This window comes from Symphodus melops (genome assembly GCF_947650265.1).
Source record: "Symphodus melops genome assembly, chromosome: 12".
Lineage (NCBI taxonomy): Eukaryota > Metazoa > Chordata > Actinopteri > Labriformes > Labridae > Symphodus > Symphodus melops.
The window spans coordinates 18,216,281-18,236,177 of record NC_136702.1 but is presented as its reverse complement, the minus strand read 5'-3'; the positions used below and the strand labels follow the sequence as shown (position 1 = coordinate 18,236,177).

The 19,897-nt window shown below is 38.9% G+C and overlaps 1 protein-coding gene across 2 annotated transcripts in view; it reads left to right on the top strand.

Annotated features, from left to right (window-relative positions):
- Nucleotides 1-19,897, top strand: part of lrp1bb (low density lipoprotein receptor-related protein 1Bb) — a 276,595-nt gene that overhangs the window by 184,231 nt on the left and 72,467 nt on the right. For both annotated transcript variants that reach the window (XM_079357144.1, XM_079357143.1), the window contains exons 31-42: nt 3,364-3,513; nt 8,037-8,177; nt 8,306-8,431; nt 8,644-8,775; nt 11,676-11,810; nt 12,040-12,169; nt 12,531-12,657; nt 12,791-12,942; nt 13,452-13,576; nt 13,788-14,159; nt 17,041-17,230; nt 19,434-19,638. In XM_079357144.1, the coding sequence (XP_079213270.1) occupies nt 3,364-3,513; nt 8,037-8,177; nt 8,306-8,431; nt 8,644-8,775; nt 11,676-11,810; nt 12,040-12,169; nt 12,531-12,657; nt 12,791-12,942; nt 13,452-13,576; nt 13,788-14,159; nt 17,041-17,230; nt 19,434-19,638 (1,985 nt within the window). The remainder of the gene's footprint in view (nt 1-3,363; nt 3,514-8,036; nt 8,178-8,305; nt 8,432-8,643; nt 8,776-11,675; nt 11,811-12,039; nt 12,170-12,530; nt 12,658-12,790; nt 12,943-13,451; nt 13,577-13,787; nt 14,160-17,040; nt 17,231-19,433; nt 19,639-19,897) is intronic.

Here is a 19,897-nt window from a genome sequence, read left to right as displayed (position 1 = left end):
ACTAGTTAAAGGGATACTTCATCGATTTACATTAAGCTTTGTATCCTTAGAAACCTGCTAGTATTTTTGAACGATTGTGCATCCTGTACTATTTTATCCTGAGTAAAACCTCTGCATTCTGGGAGTTGTTGTCTTTTATCCACATGAGACAAAAATACACTTTTCTGCCTTTTCTTGGTCAAGAAGGCACCAACTTCAAATTGTTTTTCACATTACCACTACATACCATTTAAGACCCAATTTCAATACACATTCATGGTTCAACAAATGAAGTATCCCTTTAAACTTCCGAAGGTACTGTGGTAATGACCCAAGCAGGATTATAATTGTATACAGGATGAGGGTCCATGTATTTGTAACATGCTTCTAGCCATTTAATTTTGATAAACAGCCTCAGAAAGGCTGCAGTAACAGGAGAATAACAAAACTGGAAACCCAAGGAACTATTTTTAATGCAGGTTCAATGTGGTTGATGGGTTTATTTACATGTCAGCTGAGGAGAAAGAAGTAACCTTGTTAAAGAGATCATGAAGCTCACTCTTTGGGTCAAACTTGAGGTTTCACAGGATATTAAATAGCATAGCTGTGTTGAAAATATTTTCAGTGGAAGACCATTAAAAGAAAATTAAGGGTCTTGACCTGTATTAAATGGCTTTCCCCATAAAATGAAAATGAAGCCTTGGTTTGAGCTCAGAAATGGTCACTGGCACATTTACTTTCTAAGTATCTGTGGGATTAGATCCAGATAACACAAAGATATAGTCAAAAACATCAAGAATCTGTTTAGTAACTTCATACAATGAGAAAGTTGTTGGCTAGTTTTCATGTCTGGCCACATGACTGGCAGCCGCCTCTTATTGAACACTGTGTTCAGGTGCCAGTATTTATGAGGGGAGATAAAAGCATTTGGCTAGCAATATGAAAGACTTAATCCCTTCTCAATCACAATTTAATAATGGAGAATGAGTGTCCCATTGTGAAATGGTAGTAAGCAGTAGAGTAAATTCTTAGGCTCAGACAAACCTAAACAACTGGGCAATTAAAGCAGGTTAACAGACATAACCAAACAGCATTTATAAGTTCAAAGAAACATGAGGAAAAGAAGCATGGCCTCCTTAGACTAAATCCAGTGTGATATCATGGATTCTTGGTAGTTAGCAAAAGTACATTCTAGTATGTATTTCAAAAGGAACTCCTACATTCTGTACTCTCAACATAAAAGAGTCCCATTGCTCAGCCCATTTTGAGAGATGTTGGTGAGCAAGTCATCATGGATGAAGCTGCCATATGCTGTCTTGGCTGAGGCTGAAGTATTGGACCGTACACACAAACACAGCAGTAAAAAAGATTAATCAAGGAAAGCATGATGTTTCATCGGCAAAAGGCCAAAGCAGAGTGGGAAAGGATGGCTGATTAAAGTCATGTCACATCAGACACACTACGTTTGACATGGACTAGTATAATTCAAGTTGGTATTTTCATTTTGTAACAAACCAGCAGAGTTATCTCAGGACACTTTTTAGATGGTTCAGGCCACAATCTTTGTAATTTTGGATAGATTAAAGTGCAGCATGGAGGAAGTTGTTTGCAAAGTTTTATTATAACATTAACAGGCTTAATATGTGGTGCCATATGATTTTCAACAACTGTTAAAAAATAAAAACTGTCTGGAGACCATGGTGGCTTGGATGCCCTCACAATTAGCTTTAGGGAAAGCCAAAGGGGACCTTTATCCTCAGGTTAAATGGATGTATTATGGACATTTTTACTATAAGAGTAAATTTGAAAACAAGATATCTCCTGTTATTGCATTAATAGCAGAACTACAATAACTAAAAGCAAAACCATGCTGCTGACATTTTTCTTGAGATGAATACTCCTAAATCTTCTCTCTGGGAATCGATAAAGGATTTATCTTAAGTTAAAAGACACTGCTCCATGTACCTCCTGGTATATGGCTGAGTGATTCAACATTATTCTATGCGACTGAGCATGGATATAATCTTGATTCTACAATTTAGTTTTCAACTCGAGCACTGATTTTCAAACCCTTGAAGTGTGCTCTCAATGAAAAATGCCAGACCAAGACTTCTTGTTGGCATTGTTATTTTGCACTATGGAAAGAAAATCGACTTGGCCTGATTGCAGGAGCAGAGTAGTAGAATGGAATAATGGAGCAGTGTCTGTGTATGTCTCCTGCTGTGATCCACTGACAGTAAGGGAAACGGTCGATGTAAGATTTGTTTGTTCTGTAACATTGAATTTAGTCCGCTTTTCACTGTCGCCCATGCTTGACATTATTAGGAAAGAAAAGGTGAATGTGCACTTTTTCTTGCACATATCACAATTCTAGAAAGTTAGCTCTCTTTGATGTTACAATAAAATAAGTATTTTTACATAGCCTGTATTTGGCGTAATGCTCTTTTCCTATATAAAAAAATAATTACAGAGCATTCATTAGTCTATACTACTCGATCCTTCTCTACAGGTTCATGTTACTAGTAGTTCTAAATGGTATACTTTTTGATTGTATAGCCTGTCCTTGCTTGATGCATTCTTAAGTGAGCAATTGTAACTTGATTGAGCAAAAACCATCAGCTGTTCTTCATCTCTAGCTGCTGTTGTACCACAGCTCAAGGTCAGAGCCCCCATTTGTCACATAAACAGCTCTTTTGTCCTCACTGTATTTCTTCATTTTCCCCGCCATGTCAGCCACACAGATAGCCGAGCGCACCATATTTCACTGGCTTCATTTATGATTATGGGGTAGACCTGGGGACAAGCGTAAATTAATGGTGCATTGTGGCTGTGAATCTGTCAGGCATAAATCCAACACATGGTCAGGTACGCCTGGGAGACGGTGAGGAGGACTGCGACTGAAAGCTTTCAGTTAACACTTGAATAGAAAATATCAAAAGTATCTCTCATTATTGTTTCATGCCAACAGGAGCTCTTATCGGATATGTGCCAGAAAACGTATAAACACTTCAGCTCTCACTCAACCAGGAACATTAAAGATCAGAAAACTGAAGGAACTGGATGGTGTGCACCTACTCACTACATAATATTCAACATAGTCAAGGATTAAAACTTGGAGAGATGGGACAGTGGATAGAGGTGGAAATCAGGGAGAAACAGAGTGGGGAACAACATGTGGGAAAGGAGCCACAAGTTGGATTTGAATTTAGACCAAATCTTCCGTTTATGATACTGTATCTTGTGTCTCTAATACTTTTTTTTTTTTTTTTTTAAATGGTGTAACGAAAATGCTGCCATGATTTGAATTCAAACAGTTAGTCCGAGCAAATCCAAGCACAATACGTTCTAATGCTTGTGTCCTCTCTTCACCTGTCTTCCTCTTAGGTCTCTCAATAGACTTCAGTGCCAACAAGCTGTACTGGATAAGCTCGGTCAACAGTACTATCAACAGGTGCAATCTGGATGGCAGTGGGCTGGAAGTGCTGGAGACTCTAAAGAGGGAGTTAGTCAAAGGCACAGCTCTGGCCGTGATGGGTGAGTAGAGGTTGTCACAAGTGCATCAGATTGCTATTGGGGATTAGTCAGAGAGTGTGGAGGGATTACGTGGTTAACCAGTTAAGTGGCTGCAGAATGAGAGGTATTTATTCAGCCCTTGCAACAGTTGTGCTCCACTTTGTGTGAAGTAGCAGGGGCATTAGATAATTAAATCACAGCGAAGCAGTGATTGATGATTTACTTTCTCACCCTGTCCTAATGAAAAGGGAGGTGGATGTCCATTATTTGTTGATTCTTGTTATCAGTGCTAATTCCAATGTGTCACACCATCCATCAGCTCATAGGTTAATTTAAACATTTCCTGAAATAAGACAATTAGTTGTTCAATTGGGTTCTGTGATGAAATGTAACCAGGATGTACCATTACAACAGTCCTAAGCTAACAGCATGTTGCTTTTACCGTTCCTTTCCCCCCACATACGCACAACATAATTTTACTGCGTAAGTTAACTTGAGCAGGTATCCTTGTTGTTGGTGGGAAATCTGAGATAGTTAGTGGAAACAGAACAGTTAGCCTCAATAACAAAAGCAAGCTTTGCTAAGTTGAAAAAAATGAATGAAGGTCAAATGAATCTGTATTTAAAAATGTTCAGAAATGAAATCAGATGATGTCCCACATGTAAAATTCAATGTAGATGATAAAGAAAAGGATGGTGTACTTATATGACATCAGAGCAATATTTGTAGAAATCATAAACATTTCGGAACAGCTTTAGTAACATATAAAGTATCAGATGGATCATCCCTCGTTTGCACTCAATACTTTTTTTTCTGACTTTGTGTTAACCACAGATTTAGAGTCTTCCTTTAGAGTTTTTGGATTTTCAGCCTCAGGAGTGGGTATTATAAACCCATGTGTACAGGCTTTAACAGGGGCTTATTATAGCTTGTTTGCATGTGTAAAGGACATACTTGTTTTGCTTTTACACCCTAAAAGTGAAAAACAAATTAAAAAAAACGAATAGTCATGTAAAGTGCACTACAATAAAACCAGATATCAACCAAGGAACCAGACAGGCATGTGGGCTGTATCTTTTCACTTTATGAGGTTACAATTTTATGATTTTGGTTCTAACATTTTAAAATTATATTACACAAAAGTTCTGTATCTGCCTCAACCTGTATTTGAATTTCAAATGGTCTCAATTCCACACTGCTACAATCTTGACAATTTTGGAAGCTTCCCAGTGAGCTACGCGAGTGTGTTTTCCTTGCCAAGACTGGTAATGAGAAAGAAGCAAGCATACTGAACAGAGTGTGGTTAGTTGTGTTTGGGTGGGTGGAACAAAGTGATCCTAAAAAAAGAAGGTAAATATCAAATCCAGAGTGTTATCAGGGTGATACTTTGTTGTTGAAGCATGCTATTAATCACTGGGTTTGAATTCCTAGGTGTTTGGTATTCTATCACCATGTGCAGAAAGTATTAATTACAATTTAACAGAGTAACACAGTAGTGGAAAATATTGAAACCCAAAGTTTTGCTACCATTCTGCAACACAAGCCATTTCTTATTTGGTAGCTGGCATTTCTTAACACTTTGAATATGGAAGACTTAAAGGGGTGATAGAGACTTCATTGTTGCCTTTCACAAATGTGAGATAGAACTCAAGGTGACAAAGACTAATGACTTGGTTTGTGAACAGTAGCAGGTACAGCAAGACAGTGAAATAATGTTCGTACGCCTCCATCAATCACAATAAATGACATTTTGTAACGTCGGGGGAATTGTTTTGGATGGTAGAATGAACAGCTCTGTACCATTTTATTATTGCACTCTGTTAAATAGAGCAATTTCACACTCTTTCACTCTTTCATTCTCTAACTATTGAATAACTTTTAATCTGGGATTGCAGACTAATGTATTTGTGCATTTACACTACTTGGATTCCTTGAGATGGTTTAACCATATTTAATGAAGTCAGGAGAGCCATTTTAAGTATATTTTCTATTTTTTAATTTTCAAAAAAATAATCCTGGGAACCATTTAATTACAAATAGGGCTGCTACACATATGGAGGTGCCTATTACGTGGCATTATAGACGCAAATACAGGAACATTAAGAAAACTAAGTTTGTATTACTTTGAACTATTTTAGCCAGTTTGTAAAAAGTGTATATTTAGCTCAGCATTACTGCCTGAAAATAAAAAAATGACATATGTAGTGCAACAGAAGGTGAGCAGGGATAAGTGTTTACTATCTTGCCAATTAGCAGTTTTGATGTCCAATCACCTCAGTATCATGTGTAAACTTGGTCTCCACATGCTGTGTATAACTCAATCGGCAGATGTTACCCACAAGGATAATGCAGCGTGGTGACACACATTTCATAACTTCAGTCCGTGATGACCCACGAGGTCGATGCCTGCTGCTCGGTTCAGTGAGCAGTGGTCTCCCTTTCTCAGCTGTGATTGGTAGCAATATTTGTAATCATAAGTTAATGTTTTTTTTGTGGTTTTTTTTTTGAACAAATAATTCAGGCGAATGACACTACATGATCAATTGCATAAGAAGCGGTAAAAGAGAAATGATTCATTTGTGATTAAAGAAAAAAACAAAAATAAAACAAGTTAACATGACAACGATTAGATCTGTTATTGCACAAACCCAGTAATGGTGACAGCCCTAATATAAATGAAGAAATACATATTTCCTTTGCTTTCTATCTAATCATACTGGTTTAGAAAAAGTGGGTCGTTATAATGATCAAGAAAGTGCAGGGCTATATTCCATTGTTTACAGAAATGTTTTTGTTTATGAGCCTCTCCTGAGTCTGATGATATGTACATTCAGTGATTGAATGGCAAAATGAACAATGAATGCTATCGATCAAAGTGACAAAGCATGATATCAGCATGCAGAAGCGTGTTTGAAGAAACAACTTCTATTTCCTTATACCTTTTCAATTTGTGTGACTGCCGTAATGATTGCTTTGGCCTGTGTTGAAAATATCTAATGAAGGCACTGTTAGTGACACAAGGTCGATCCACACAGGTCCTAGGGCTGTGTAATTCTTAGAATGGTTTGAGAGGAAGGTGAGGGTTTCTATTTAGAACATGTTGGTGATCCATCAGCCGGTTGCCTGAAATCAAACCAGCAGTTGAGGTGGAAATTGAATATGATGTGCCACAAGCAAGCAATCACTGCCAGCCAGCGGTCCTTGCAGCGTTCAATTAACTCAGGGTACAAAGCTAATCTAGGGTAGCATGCCCACCAGGGTCAAATGTTCAGTAAACTGCATGTAAGCTGTCATTGTCACTCATGGAAATGTGTCTGATTCGAAGCAGCACGTTTTTTTGTTCCCCTTTGGGACAGCACTGAGCCTCAAGCTTTTCATGCATGTTCAAAGTGTTTCTTCACGTTCAAGGGTGGAGTAGAAAAATATGTCTCACCTTCAAGGGATTCATTTTGTGAAATCTAATGGTATTCTTTGTCAACCATAATATTGGGGGTTCACTGTTGCTGCTGAGAAGGTTTGAAAAAAGCAAAACAAAAAAGAAAATGTCCCCCCCAGATTTTGTTTTTTTCTTTTTTACTTGAGATATAACTCTAAACAAGTCACATAAACCCTTACCTAGAGGTACTGTACAGAACTCAATTTATCTTTTTGACTTCCTGTCTACTTTTGTAGTCGTCACATTTTTGCAATTCTGATATTCTAAAAGTTGAATAAATTCTGGGTAGAGAGGCAGGCTGTGTAGAGAGTCTATTTCAAAGTGAGAGGAGCCACCTGACTTCTTTTTACCTTTCACTTCGCTTTTTTAAATTGAGAGTTCCTGTCACGTGTGTCGAGTCTGTGGCAAAGAGCGTGGACTGTGCATGGCTGATTTCTGCTGAGGACAGACATTGAGGTTGGAGGATAGTGTGGTGGTGAGTGCTGGGGTCAGGAGCCTGTTGTGCATTTGACTCATTCCCCCCCCCCCAAAAAAAAAACAAAAAAAAAAACACACACTCTACACTCGTGCTCACAGCAGAAGCATTACTAAAGTCATGAGCTTCACTGTCACACAGTGCTAGGCGGCAGCTTACTTTATCAGGATGTGTGTGACACATAATGACACAACATCAACAGCACAGTGTTGAAGATGATTGAATCTAACTCAAATGTTACACAAACACACATAGAGACACACCTAGACAATATAGGGATGTCAGGGAAGAGCATTTGATGGTGTAAACACCTCCCAAATATACAACTAGATTCAGTTTCAAGCAGACAAAGTCATGCATTTCCAAAAATGTGCAGAGCAGGGGATGGGGGCGTCCCATTATTGAAACTTAAATCATCTCAGTAAAAGCTTAAATTATAATGAAGTCCATCAGCCTCAGTGAAAAGTCTAAAAGATACCATTTTCTTTTGAAATTGTTTTCTGATTGTGCTGTAGTGTTTTGCTTGTTTGCATCCCAACTTCAGTTGAACAATTTCAATACAGCAGTTCTAAGCCTAGTGCCATTTACCCTTCCATTATAGTTTTACTGAATCTGCAACATTGATGGTTGCAGGTGGCAAACTGTGGTGGGCCGATGAGGAATCGGCACAGCTGGGAACAGTCACCAAGAGAGACGGACGGAATCTTATCGTCCTGAGAAACAAGACGAGTGGGGTGGTCCATATGAAGGTGTACGACAGGGAGGGTCAGAAAGGTAAGTGCATTAACACAACTTAAAGAACAGCCACGTAGCTAAACACACTGATACAAAGTCATTACCTTGATACGTGTATGGTACAGAGCTTTATTTCTTGCCTTCTGTTGGTTGTGCTAAACAATCAGGGAGAAACCCGTGCCAGATAAACAACGGAGGATGCTCACAGCTCTGTTTCCCCACTTCTGAGAACACCCGTAGTTGCTCCTGCACGGTTGGCTACAACTTGCGTAGCGACCGCATGTCCTGCGAAGGTATGTTTCCCAAATGATGTGCTTTAGAGCTGCAAATATGTCCCACCAGCATTTATTTGTTCTCAGAAGGTGAAGAAATGCACCCATGTAACCTATGTTTAGTGCATGTGATAAATCTATAAACCTATCTATACATATAAAATGCATTCATTATAATTGCGTATGCTTTAATACCTATGTTTAGGGCTTAATGGCAGTGTTCCATTCTGCAGGTGTTGACTCTTTCCTGATGTATTCCATCCATGAGGGAATCCGGGGAATAGCTCTTGACCCAAACGACAACAGTGAGGCTCTCATGCCTATCACAGGAACTCTCTTCGCTGTGGGAGTTGACTTTCACGCAGGTTTGTGACCATGTAACACTTTATTTTAATGTTTGATATTGAGTATCCTCATTTACAAACAGGTGTGTACAGTACACACAAATCTGTGCGTAAACTGTTTGATGAATCCCAGATGTGTGCATTCATACAATGTTCTCCTCTGCATAAAAAAAAACGTCCTCAGAGCATAGGTATACACAGATGATGGGAGGACACGCACCCTTTTAATTTACTCAACTCAACTCAACTTTATTTATAAAGCACTTTAAACAGCCGTAGCTGTGACAAAGTGTTGTACATACATGAAGAGCACAAAACATAAAACATAAGTAAAACACTGACAGGGTTAAAACAATAAAAACAATAAAAACAATAAAACACTAAAACAAGAACAGAGTCTCATGCTGGGTTAAAAGCCAAAGAATAAAAATGTGTTTTAAGATTAGTTTTAAAAATGGACAGTGAGGGGAAATTAATGAGCAACATGTCAAAACTGCATTCAGTGAAAGAAAAGCCTTCAACAGCCAAAAATCATTACAACCCTGAATTTACTTTACTAACGCATTAAGTAAACGTGTCATTGTTGCCTTTTCATCCTTTATTTAACTTAAAATCCTTCATCTTAAATTAAAGACTTAGTTTACAATATCTTCAGTCACTCTCTCCAATATTGCCATGAAATCAAGCATGCATTGTTAAAACCTATGATTAATTGGTAGTTTATTTAAAGGCATGCAGGGTACATAAATGATTGCAATGTCTGCTCCTCAACTCTCTCTCTTTAATACAATAGTCCTTATATTGAGAAAGGGGGTGTGTGAAAGTATACTGATTGTAGGTTGTGGACATGTGCCTGTCAACTTCTAACATTTTTCAAAAAGGAGCACAAATAACAATGCAAATGTGCATACATTCATTGGTCGTGCAGAAATAGGAAGAATAGAAAACTAACTGCTCAATGATGATCATAGGGAGGCAAGAGGCTTTCAACAAATTCAACATAAGAAACATTTAACACACATATTACGAGTAAAGTGTAGTGTTTTAAATGGGAAAATTAAAGAAACTTTTGGTATGTCCACCCATGTTTTGTATGCTTTATTTAAATTGATCAAATGTGATTTTCATGTGGTTGGGAGGGAAATCATCTATCAAATATGAGTGATGTTTTTCTACAGCATTAGCTTGTCCAGGGAGTTATGTCCCACTCAACCCAAGTGTATTATGTTGAATAACAATATATTTGTGAAACATTTGCAATTCAGTCAATTCCAAAGGTATTGTATCAAATAAAGGCACCGCAACAGGCTCGGCAGAATATGATCCCCATAGCCTGTGCTGTTGTTTTTTTTGTTTTGTTTCTTTTGCATCCCTGCCTCCTTTCAGCCAACACATGATCGAATTGATAGATATGTTATAACAGACGCTATGAATATACTATAGACCCCCAGCATTCCATATAAATAATAGGGTGTCACTGAAGCGTGATAACAAAAGCTATGTAAAGGAAATTGCATTCACTGAAATGAAAACAGAAACATGCTAAGTTCATACAAAGGTTGATATACAGTGGCTGTGCAGAAATTCTTCATACAATAGCAGAACGCAGCAGCAGATAAAAAAAATTGCATGTTTTGCAGTTGTAATTCTTTTTCTCGAGGACCACCATATGTTGGATTTCAAACAGAAAAAAAAGTGACGGGGAAATATTTACAAAAGGTTTACATCAGTAGCTGTGGCTCAGTTGGTAGAGTCGGTCATCTCTCAACTGTCCAATGTCTCCCTGGGCAAGAAACTTAACCCCAAGTTGATCTCTCTGCTTTGGCTGCAGCGTGTGAATGTGTATGAATGGGATTAGTAACTTCTGATGGTCTATTTACATAGCAACCTCTGCCATCAGTGTGTGAAAGCACTTTAAGGAGTCAGAAGACTAGAAAAGCAGCTCATGTCCATTTAACATTAATATGAATCTAATTGACAGTTAAAGTTATTGAATGCTATTTAGTTATACTAATCTGTACTTCACAGATACATGTACGCTGGAATCATTTAACGTTAAATCCTATACTTTACTGAACATCTCGAGTCATCTTTACACAATTCATTGCTAGGAGTCAGTCTGTTAAAGTATAGCTATAAAAAGAGTCTGAAATCGTGTCCCCTTCTAAGTGACTAGTTCCACTGATGTCAGCAAAAAAAGTAATTACGCTGAGTTCAAGCCAAAACCAGACATGGCCGGAGTATGGGACAAGATTACAAGTCTGTCCTTCCCTTTATTACTTTGCGCAGGTGAACATGCAAATGATTACTAAGCCCATCCCAGAGCAGCAGCTGATACCTAGCGCACATCATTTACATGTCATTAGAGAAGCCGGGCTGCCAGTGCAGAACAGATGAAAGCCCTGCAGCTGTTTTCTGTCTTATGTGAGCTGCGTTTCAACAGAGTGTGAAGGAAGCAGGTACAAGAAAGTGCAAATAAACATAACGCTACCTAACCTCCTAACAACCTGCACAGAGCCAAGCTGACAGGCATGCACTGAGATGCACTTGAAGACTGCACCATAAATAAATGATGTACTATTTTATATACCTTTGTAATAAGGCTATAAAATCAGAAAGGGTCCATAACAGTTTTACCCACACCATGTTTTGCATGAGGCAATATATTGCCCTGTAAAATTTGGCCGACAGTTGCCTTTCCTGTTCAGGCACTGAATGTCAACAAAGAGCTGTGGATGAACTGTGTGGGTATTTCCGCATCATACTTTATAGTCCCACACAACATTTGGTGAAATGGGCCGTAGTGCAGTAAAATGTGGTTTCATGAGCTGCCTTTTTTTTTTCAGGGCGTAAATACTTTAACAGCAGCTGCATTCATCATTGCTTTTCTTCTACCATTAACTATATTACATGTTTTGTAGGAAATGACACAGTGTACTGGACAGACATGGGCCTGAACAGAATATCCAGAGCCAAACGGGATCAGACCTGGAGGGAGGATATCATTACCACTGGCATTAGCCGGGTGGAAGGCATCGCTGTTGACTGGATTGCTGGTTGGTATCAAAAGTGGAGGGCTTTGATTATAGATTCCAAAATAATAAATGCCATCTGAAAATGTTCTGTAACCTCCTCGTAAAATCATCACATTTGTGTGCAAGATGATTTGCAGTAGAAGCAGGTTCTTGATGTAATCTTTTGTATGTGTCTTGTGCCTTGGAGGACAAACAAACCTCTGTTGTATTTACACACCTTGTTATTGCTTTTTTTTTTTCTTCTTCACAGGAAACCTGTATTGGACAGACCATGGGTTTAATCTAATAGAAATCTCCCGTCTGAATGGTGAATACCGCTCAGTGGTCATATCTGATGGACTTGATCAGCCTCGGGCCATCGCTGTACATCCACAGAAAGGGTAGACCATGTTTTTTTTTTGTGCTTTCATGTCTGTGTTTTCACAATTCTGCAGCCCACATGTGGACCATTGGTTCTATTAAGAATTGATGCAAGGCAAGAGACAATAATAATATTTACCTTTGACACGCTAATGATCAGTAGCAGGTAAATACGCTCGAAACAATTGGAAAGCATACTAAAAACTCTCAAAGTCACAAACACTGGAGTTGGCTTTCTCAGTGGAGAATCTATTTATAGCATACCAACAATAGGGTTTAATCAATAGGGTCATATGCTAGCTACAGTGATGTAAGTGATTCCCTTTTCTTTTGCAATTCAATTCATGTTGTGTGATTGTGTTTTACTTCTGTGTTGGCCAGGTATCTCTTTTGGACTGAATGGGGGCAGAACCCCTGTATTGGTCGCTCCCGTCTGGATGGTTCGGATCAAGTTACCTTGGTCAACTCAGGCATCATGTGGCCCAATGGAATTTCTATAGACTATGAGGTACAGTTTCACACATGAGCTCTCCTGCTTCTATTCTATATACTGTACTTCCTATCTCATCTTTTTTCTGGCTGAAATATGACTGTGCCGAAGAGGTCTGCTTAGTGATATGCATTTTCATATTGCTTCGCAGGAAAATACATTATACTGGTGCGACTCCCGCACAGATAAGATCGAGAGGATCAACCTTGAGACAGGTGAGAGCCGGGAGGTTGTACTGTCAGTGGCCAACGTAGACCTGTTCTCAGTGGCTGTGTTCGGGCCCTACATCTACTGGTCTGACAGGTAATTTATTATTTTCAAACGCATGCAGCGGCCTGCAAAGCCTGTAATCATAACCTCATAATAACCCTTGCCTTCAAAGGTCTCACAGGAAAACATTAAGAACAGCAGTTCCTCACAGTTCATTGCCTATTTATTTTACATTCCCAGGGCAGAATTTAGTGTCATAAGCAAAGGAAATCCTCCCTCGCCATCATAGAAAAACAGGCAGACAGTTTAATTTAATCAAACTTTGTATCTATCATGAAGCTGGTAGCCTCATGCACATATACAATTTGCATTACCTAAAGGTCAATCAACATATTCTCTCCCCTGTACAACATAGGAAAAAAACAGTAAATCTATTTGAACCATTTTTCCATATTGAAATTTACATTTGGACTGGATGACTTCAGACCAGGGTTTTGAAGTTCTTCTGTATATAAAAACATATCTGTCCTATTACGGTATCTGTCTAACTTAATCATTACTCTGCTTTTTGTCCCCTCACTCTCCCCTTCACTGTACTTCAGGGCTCACTCCAATGGTTCGATCCGACGTGGTTTCAAAACTGACACTAGTGATGCCGTGACCATGAGGAGTGGTCTGGGAGTCAATTTAAAGGATGTAACAGTCTTCAACAGAGGCAGAGAAAAAGGTGAATGTTTGAATCTTGCACTTTTAAGACACTATGGTTGCCTATAGTAAGTGTAGATGCTTCTATTATTATCATCTTTTTTTTTATCTCATGTGTGGTGTTGCAATCAACCAGTGTTGTTATTTTCATCTACAATTTACACCATGATTGCCTTGGGGAAACATCAAAGGCAAACCACTTATTCAATGTCTTTTTTTTGTTAATTTTAAAGGCACAAACCCTTGCGCCAGGAGCAACGGAGGCTGCCATCAGCTGTGCTTTCACCTGGGCAGTGGCCGTCGGACTTGCTCCTGCGCCCATGGACGCTTGGCGGAGGACGGCTTCGCCTGTAAGCGCTATGAAGGCTATCTACTCTACTCTGAGAGGACCATTCTTAAAAGCATCCACCTTTCAGACGAAAATGACCTCAACTCACCCGTCCAGCCTTTTGAAAATCCTGCTTTTTTTAAGAACATCATAGCCCTGACCTTTGACTACAGCCAGACAGCAGATGGGACAAACCGCATCTTTTTCAGTGATGTCCATTTTGGAAACATCCAGATGATTAATGATGACTGGACAGGAAGATCTATTATCGCAGAAAGTAAGTATACTGTATATATAAATATCCCATTCTTACTGTGTTTTACATTGTCTGTATGTCATTATGTCATAAATAAAGCTTCTGAAGGTCCCCACTACACGCACTCTGAAACACATTGTAAGGCCAATGACAAAAGCTTCATACTTCCGTCAAGGTGGCCAGACTTGTTTGCTTGTATTGTATTGTTGTTGCTATTGAGTATGGGTTTCCTTACCGGATTAGTTTGTATGCTTCTGCCGCGGTTATAGTCATCCATCTGTTGTCCTCTTCACGGAAAAGGAATGCATCGATTTTCATCAACACAGCTGTCTAAACAGCCTCATAACAGCCCATGCTTCACTTGTGCTTTTCATGTGTAACTGCTAACCAAAGCACAATTTAAGCTCCAGAGTCTGTTTACTTTTCTCTCATGTGTGACCACAATGATGTGTGTTGGGGGTGTGAGTGCCGCTGACATAGTTGTATAGTGCACGATGGCACTATGGTTGAGCAGGTCCAGCTTGGACACTGACCAGTGAATGCAACTTCTGCTTCTGTTGTGATGTTTTTTCAGATCTTGAATGATGTCTTAATGAAGTTTTAATCATATGGCGTGACCTTGTTAAGAATTGAAAATCAAAAAATCATTATTTACATAACAAATGTGTCCTTCATTTCTCCTTTGTTCACTGCCGTCACTCCGAAAAGATAAATTAATACTGAATCAGTTGGGTATGATCCCTGTGTTTGAAAGCTTGCTGCTCACTGAATTTCACACATTGAATTATGAAACCAATCCCTCTTTATTCCTTCGCTAACTCTCAGTCAGTCCTGTCTCGATAAGCATGACTAGTGTCAGATGAACAGCAAAAGCCTCTGTTCTGCTCGGCTAGCATCCTCTTCCGTTCTGTGAAGTTCCTACTGGGAGTAGAGCTCAGCACCTTCTCGCCCCCTCCTCACACTAGCAGGAGACTATCAGAGTGTTACTGATCCCCTCCCTCCCCCCCCTGCTGCTATCCCTCTCTCACACCCCTGCTGTGGGAACTTTCTGCTTATTTATCTAGCTTCTCGAAATGAACAAGCGTTATTTGGAACCATCTGTCTGGATATGAAAGTGTCCTTCACACTTTGTCACTGAAAACTCAAAGTGTTTAATGCAAGTGCAATTTAGATTTTCTGAATCCATAAAATGCAGTGATGTAATCCAAAGCAAATTGTGTATTTGTAAACCACATTGTATAAAACTGCTCCAACATGTTTTGAGCTTTATTTTGGCCTATTATTATTTTTTACATCTATTTGGTTGATACTCCTTTTGTTAAAACACTACCTTTAAACATTGTTTTAACCTGAACTGTACAAAAAAGCACGCACTCTTCTATTTCCCTCTAAAGTTTCCTCCTGCATCCCGTCATTGAGGAAAGGTGAAGATGTTAATCATCCATTTTTCTCTAATTAAACTCCATGTCCCCCATTAATTACTCCCTCGCCCCGCCAAAAAAATTGTGAGGAACTCCAAGCTGCCAGACGGCTTTTATTGCAAACTATTAATTAGTGATCGGCTGACTCAGGTGGTGTGCAAAGCATTCTACTGCATGGTTTACGGGGAATTTTAGATAAAGGGATATAGCCGGGCACTCAGTCATTGTCCACATGTTCCCCATTAAGACAAATTAGGCCTGCAAAGACAGATAAAGGGCTCGGCAAAAATATACGAGTAACACAAAGATGGTAATTTGCAAACAATATTGATAGATAGAATCTTTGTCACACAATAATTTAATGAAGCTACAAACAGAGGCATTACAGATGATGAAGCATGAAAGAGAAACCGTGTTCACCCAGGTATTCTTTCCAAATCCCTATTAAACCCGGTTCCATATCTTGTTGTCAGATTTGGTTAGTTAACCTTTTTTTTCTTCACAGTTTTATTCATGAGTCTTTTCGGCATATTTTGGAGGTCTTTATTTCTAAAGGACCTCATGTGTTGGGAATGTTGAGAGTTGTTATTCTTCGTACTGGTTTGGTTTTTACTTCTTTCCTGTTGGTCACACTTTTTTCAGTATACAGTGTGATGTTTGACGTTATTTCATTAAATTTCTCTCTCCCAGAAAACAATGGAACCCCCCCCCAGTCTACGGCTTCATTCATGAACATATACTGCACATACTGAACATACTGCTCCCATGAGCCCAGTAGTCGTCTATATGCACATGAGGCTGTGATTCTTTAGTTAAATTAACCTTCGTCTTTTAGATTGATGGATGTGAATACTATAACGGGGGAGGTCTTATTTATAAGGTAATTTAAAAAAAAAAAAAAAATACCTCAACTCTCATCCTCTTCTTTTGCATTATTTCTTTGTTGCATTGTTTTCGTCGTTTTGTTTTCTTTTTGTTGTTGAGCGTCTTCCAGCCTTTCTCTCTCTTCCAGTTACTCTCTAGAGGCTCTGATAGGCACTGTACCCTTCACTGTAACTAACTAAATCTGACAACAAGATATGGAACTGGGTTTAATAGGGATTTGGAAAGAATAGGCGGCTGGTCTTCTCATCTTTTTTTGTGTTTAGGGAATTGGTTCCCAAGAAAACATATCCAGTCCTTGACCACGCATCAACAAATATCCGTCTGTCATGTGTAGTGAGATTTGAAATTGTTTCTGTTGTCAATCACCAAGGAAACATAACTCCAATTCTGTAATGATCAGTACCAATTTATTGATATATAGCAGTACAAATCAAAACATTAATTCAAATTAACTTGACCACCAAGAGATCACACAACAAGATGTGTTCCCAGCGGTCTGAAGTTTTGTCCACTTGTGTTTTCATGAAAGCTCTTTCCCCAGGATGACGTTACTTATTTTGTTCTTGAACACTGATCTTATGTCTCTGTTGCTTTAGATGTAGGTTCCGTCGAGGGCCTAGCCTACCACCGGGCCTGGGACACCTTATACTGGACCAGCTCCACTACCTCCACCATCACCAGGCAAACCCTGGACCAGAATCGAGCTGGCGCCTTCAGCCGGCAGGCTGTGGTCACTCTCTCTGAGGAAGACCATCCACACGTCCTGGCCTTGGATGAGTGTCAGAAGTCAGTAGCTCTTCCTGGACTCTCATCACTCTCTCTGTTCCAACATTATCACATCAATGTGTTAATCTAAAACCCTCTGACCTATGATACTGTCCTTCATGATAATTAACATGGTAAAAATCATAATAATACTGAGTAGAGGTGAGGCAAAAATCCATTTAGGTAAAAATCGAGTTTTTGTGCTAATGCTGGCTGTTTAACTCAGTAGAATGCCAAATGGAGCAACACGTAATTCAGCCAGTCTCAAAGATGACTGGAGTAGATCCTGAAGTATGTACTAAATCAAAGATAGACTTTGAACCCGTGGATCCAGACTCATTTTGACCAGACTGAATTGAATCGTGACCCCAAGAATCGAAATCAAATCGTATCGTGAGACACCCAAAGCTTCCCAGGCCTAATACTGAAATATAAATTCAGGTTTTCTTTTTAATCCCGGAGTACATTACTGTTTTCATTGGCATGCAGACAGTACTATCATTAATATGTTTCATTGTTTATGATAAGCCTAAAGCTGTGATAAGTGGTCTAAAAGTGTATAACAAAATAGAACAACATTTGATATTCGGACGCTTTTGCTTGATGCATTTCACAACAATTCTTCAATTAAAGCCTGTAAATCAATTGAGATAAAACACCTTCTATACTCTGTATCTGTTTAAAGTTCAATTTAAACAATGACATGCCCTTGTTGCTTTTTTAAGAATCCAATTGACCCCTTTTTCTTTACTTATCTCTATATTTTGTCATGCAATGTATTGCAGTTATGCTGCCCCAGGTACAGAGAGCTCTCACTTTCAGAGATTTTTTACTGCTCACTGCTACAGAAATGCAGAATAATGGAATTGTCTCCTTCAGGGCCTGAGAGCAGCAACATCAATTCAGGCTTTTAAGTTAGTGCTGTGCTTGCTTTTAAGCCTTCCTTTTTACCTTGAGTATAACACAGCTATTTTCATATTGAGTCATTGTCACTTTTTAAACGGGTTATTTGATTAAAAAAAAACAAGTGGCACTGTTCAATTACCTTATTCGATTCTCATGTGCTTGTGGCAGTAGAACCACTTCTTTAAACCAGTGTGTTTAGTGCTTACTGAACTTGAGAATGTAAAGATAACAGAAAAGTCTTACTCCAATAACACTCTTATTATTTTTGCATCTGGTTTATTTTTGTCACCATTAGACACAGTTGCTGCTTTAGGACTGTTGTGATGGTGGCTTTTAAGCAAGCATCCATTCTATTGCAATGTGCAGCCAAGAGCTATAATTTCATCTACCCTGAGCTAGACCTCGTTCTGGTGAGCATTTTCACACTCCAGGTATAAGTGTTATGATCTGCTCTTAGCTGCATACATCGCTTTTTAAATATGTAATGTACCTGTGTTATTTCTTAGCTTTATTCAGAAGGGGGCCAGGGTGAAGGTCTTTCACTGTTGTTAAATAAAACAACACTTCAGTGTTCCTGTCACATTCAGTTCAGATTTTACACCTACATATTCAGGAAAAGAAAAGTGTTACTGTGAGCAGTCTGAAAAGAGTGAGTATCTTGAACTTCCTTTTATACTTACTAAATTAATTTCTTGACCTCAGACTCTATCCTTGGATCCTTGGTTGGCAATTGGGCGCTATATCCATCCCACGCCAGAAACCCTTATAATTAAAATTCATACTCAAGTGATTCATTTGCAGTCCCTGGTTGTGACTTCTGACTAGAAACCTTTTTTATCGCACTAAAGTGGACTTCCATAATTTCTTCTTAGGTTGAAGGCCAGGAGCAGCATGTGTTTTTCACAATATTTTAAGCATTTTCACCTCATAAATCTTCAAACCCACAGTAACATTGATAAACTATTGAGCTCCACTTTATGGTACTTTGCTAGTTTATACTGTATGTTTATTCACATTTAAGCAGTATCATATATACATGAACTCTGTCTCACAACCTGTGGTTTTCATTTGTTTAATGACCACCACAGTCTATTTCGCTTTGGCCGTGGGTTCGAATCTGACCTCAGCCCTTTGATCCATGTCTTGCCCTTCTTTGCCCTCCCAGCATTTTCTGTCTCCTTTCAGCTGTCCTATCCAACAAAGGAAACAAAATAAATGAATGAATAAGAAAATCAAATATACACAAAAATCTTTTCAGTTTAGAAAAAGACTGGTCTGAACTCTATTCATGACATGTTTGTCCGGTTTTCCATGTCAGCCTTATGTTTTGGACCAACTGGAATGAGCAGAGGCCGAGCATCATGAGATCCACCTTAGCAGGCAAGAACACAAGGATCATCATCAGTTCTGATATCCTAACGCCCAACGGACTGACCATTGACCACAAGGCGGAGAAGCTCTTCTTTTCAGATGGAACGCTTGGGAAAATTGAGCGATGTGACTACGATGGTTCCAGCAGACATGTGAGTATGATTCACCACACTTATCTAACACGTAAAAACACCTGCTTTAATTTGTGTTCATTTCCATTTTTTTTCTTTTTTTATACTAACATTTGAAATCCCTGTCAACCAAAGAACAGCCCAACGTTGTCTCACATTCAAATTCTGTTTTTTTTTAAAGAAGTCCGATTCAGGGACAACATGTGAAATGAATCTTCCCTTTGAAAAGAAATGAAACCTCTATTTATCTTAAACTAAATCCTCACTTATTGAGCAAATT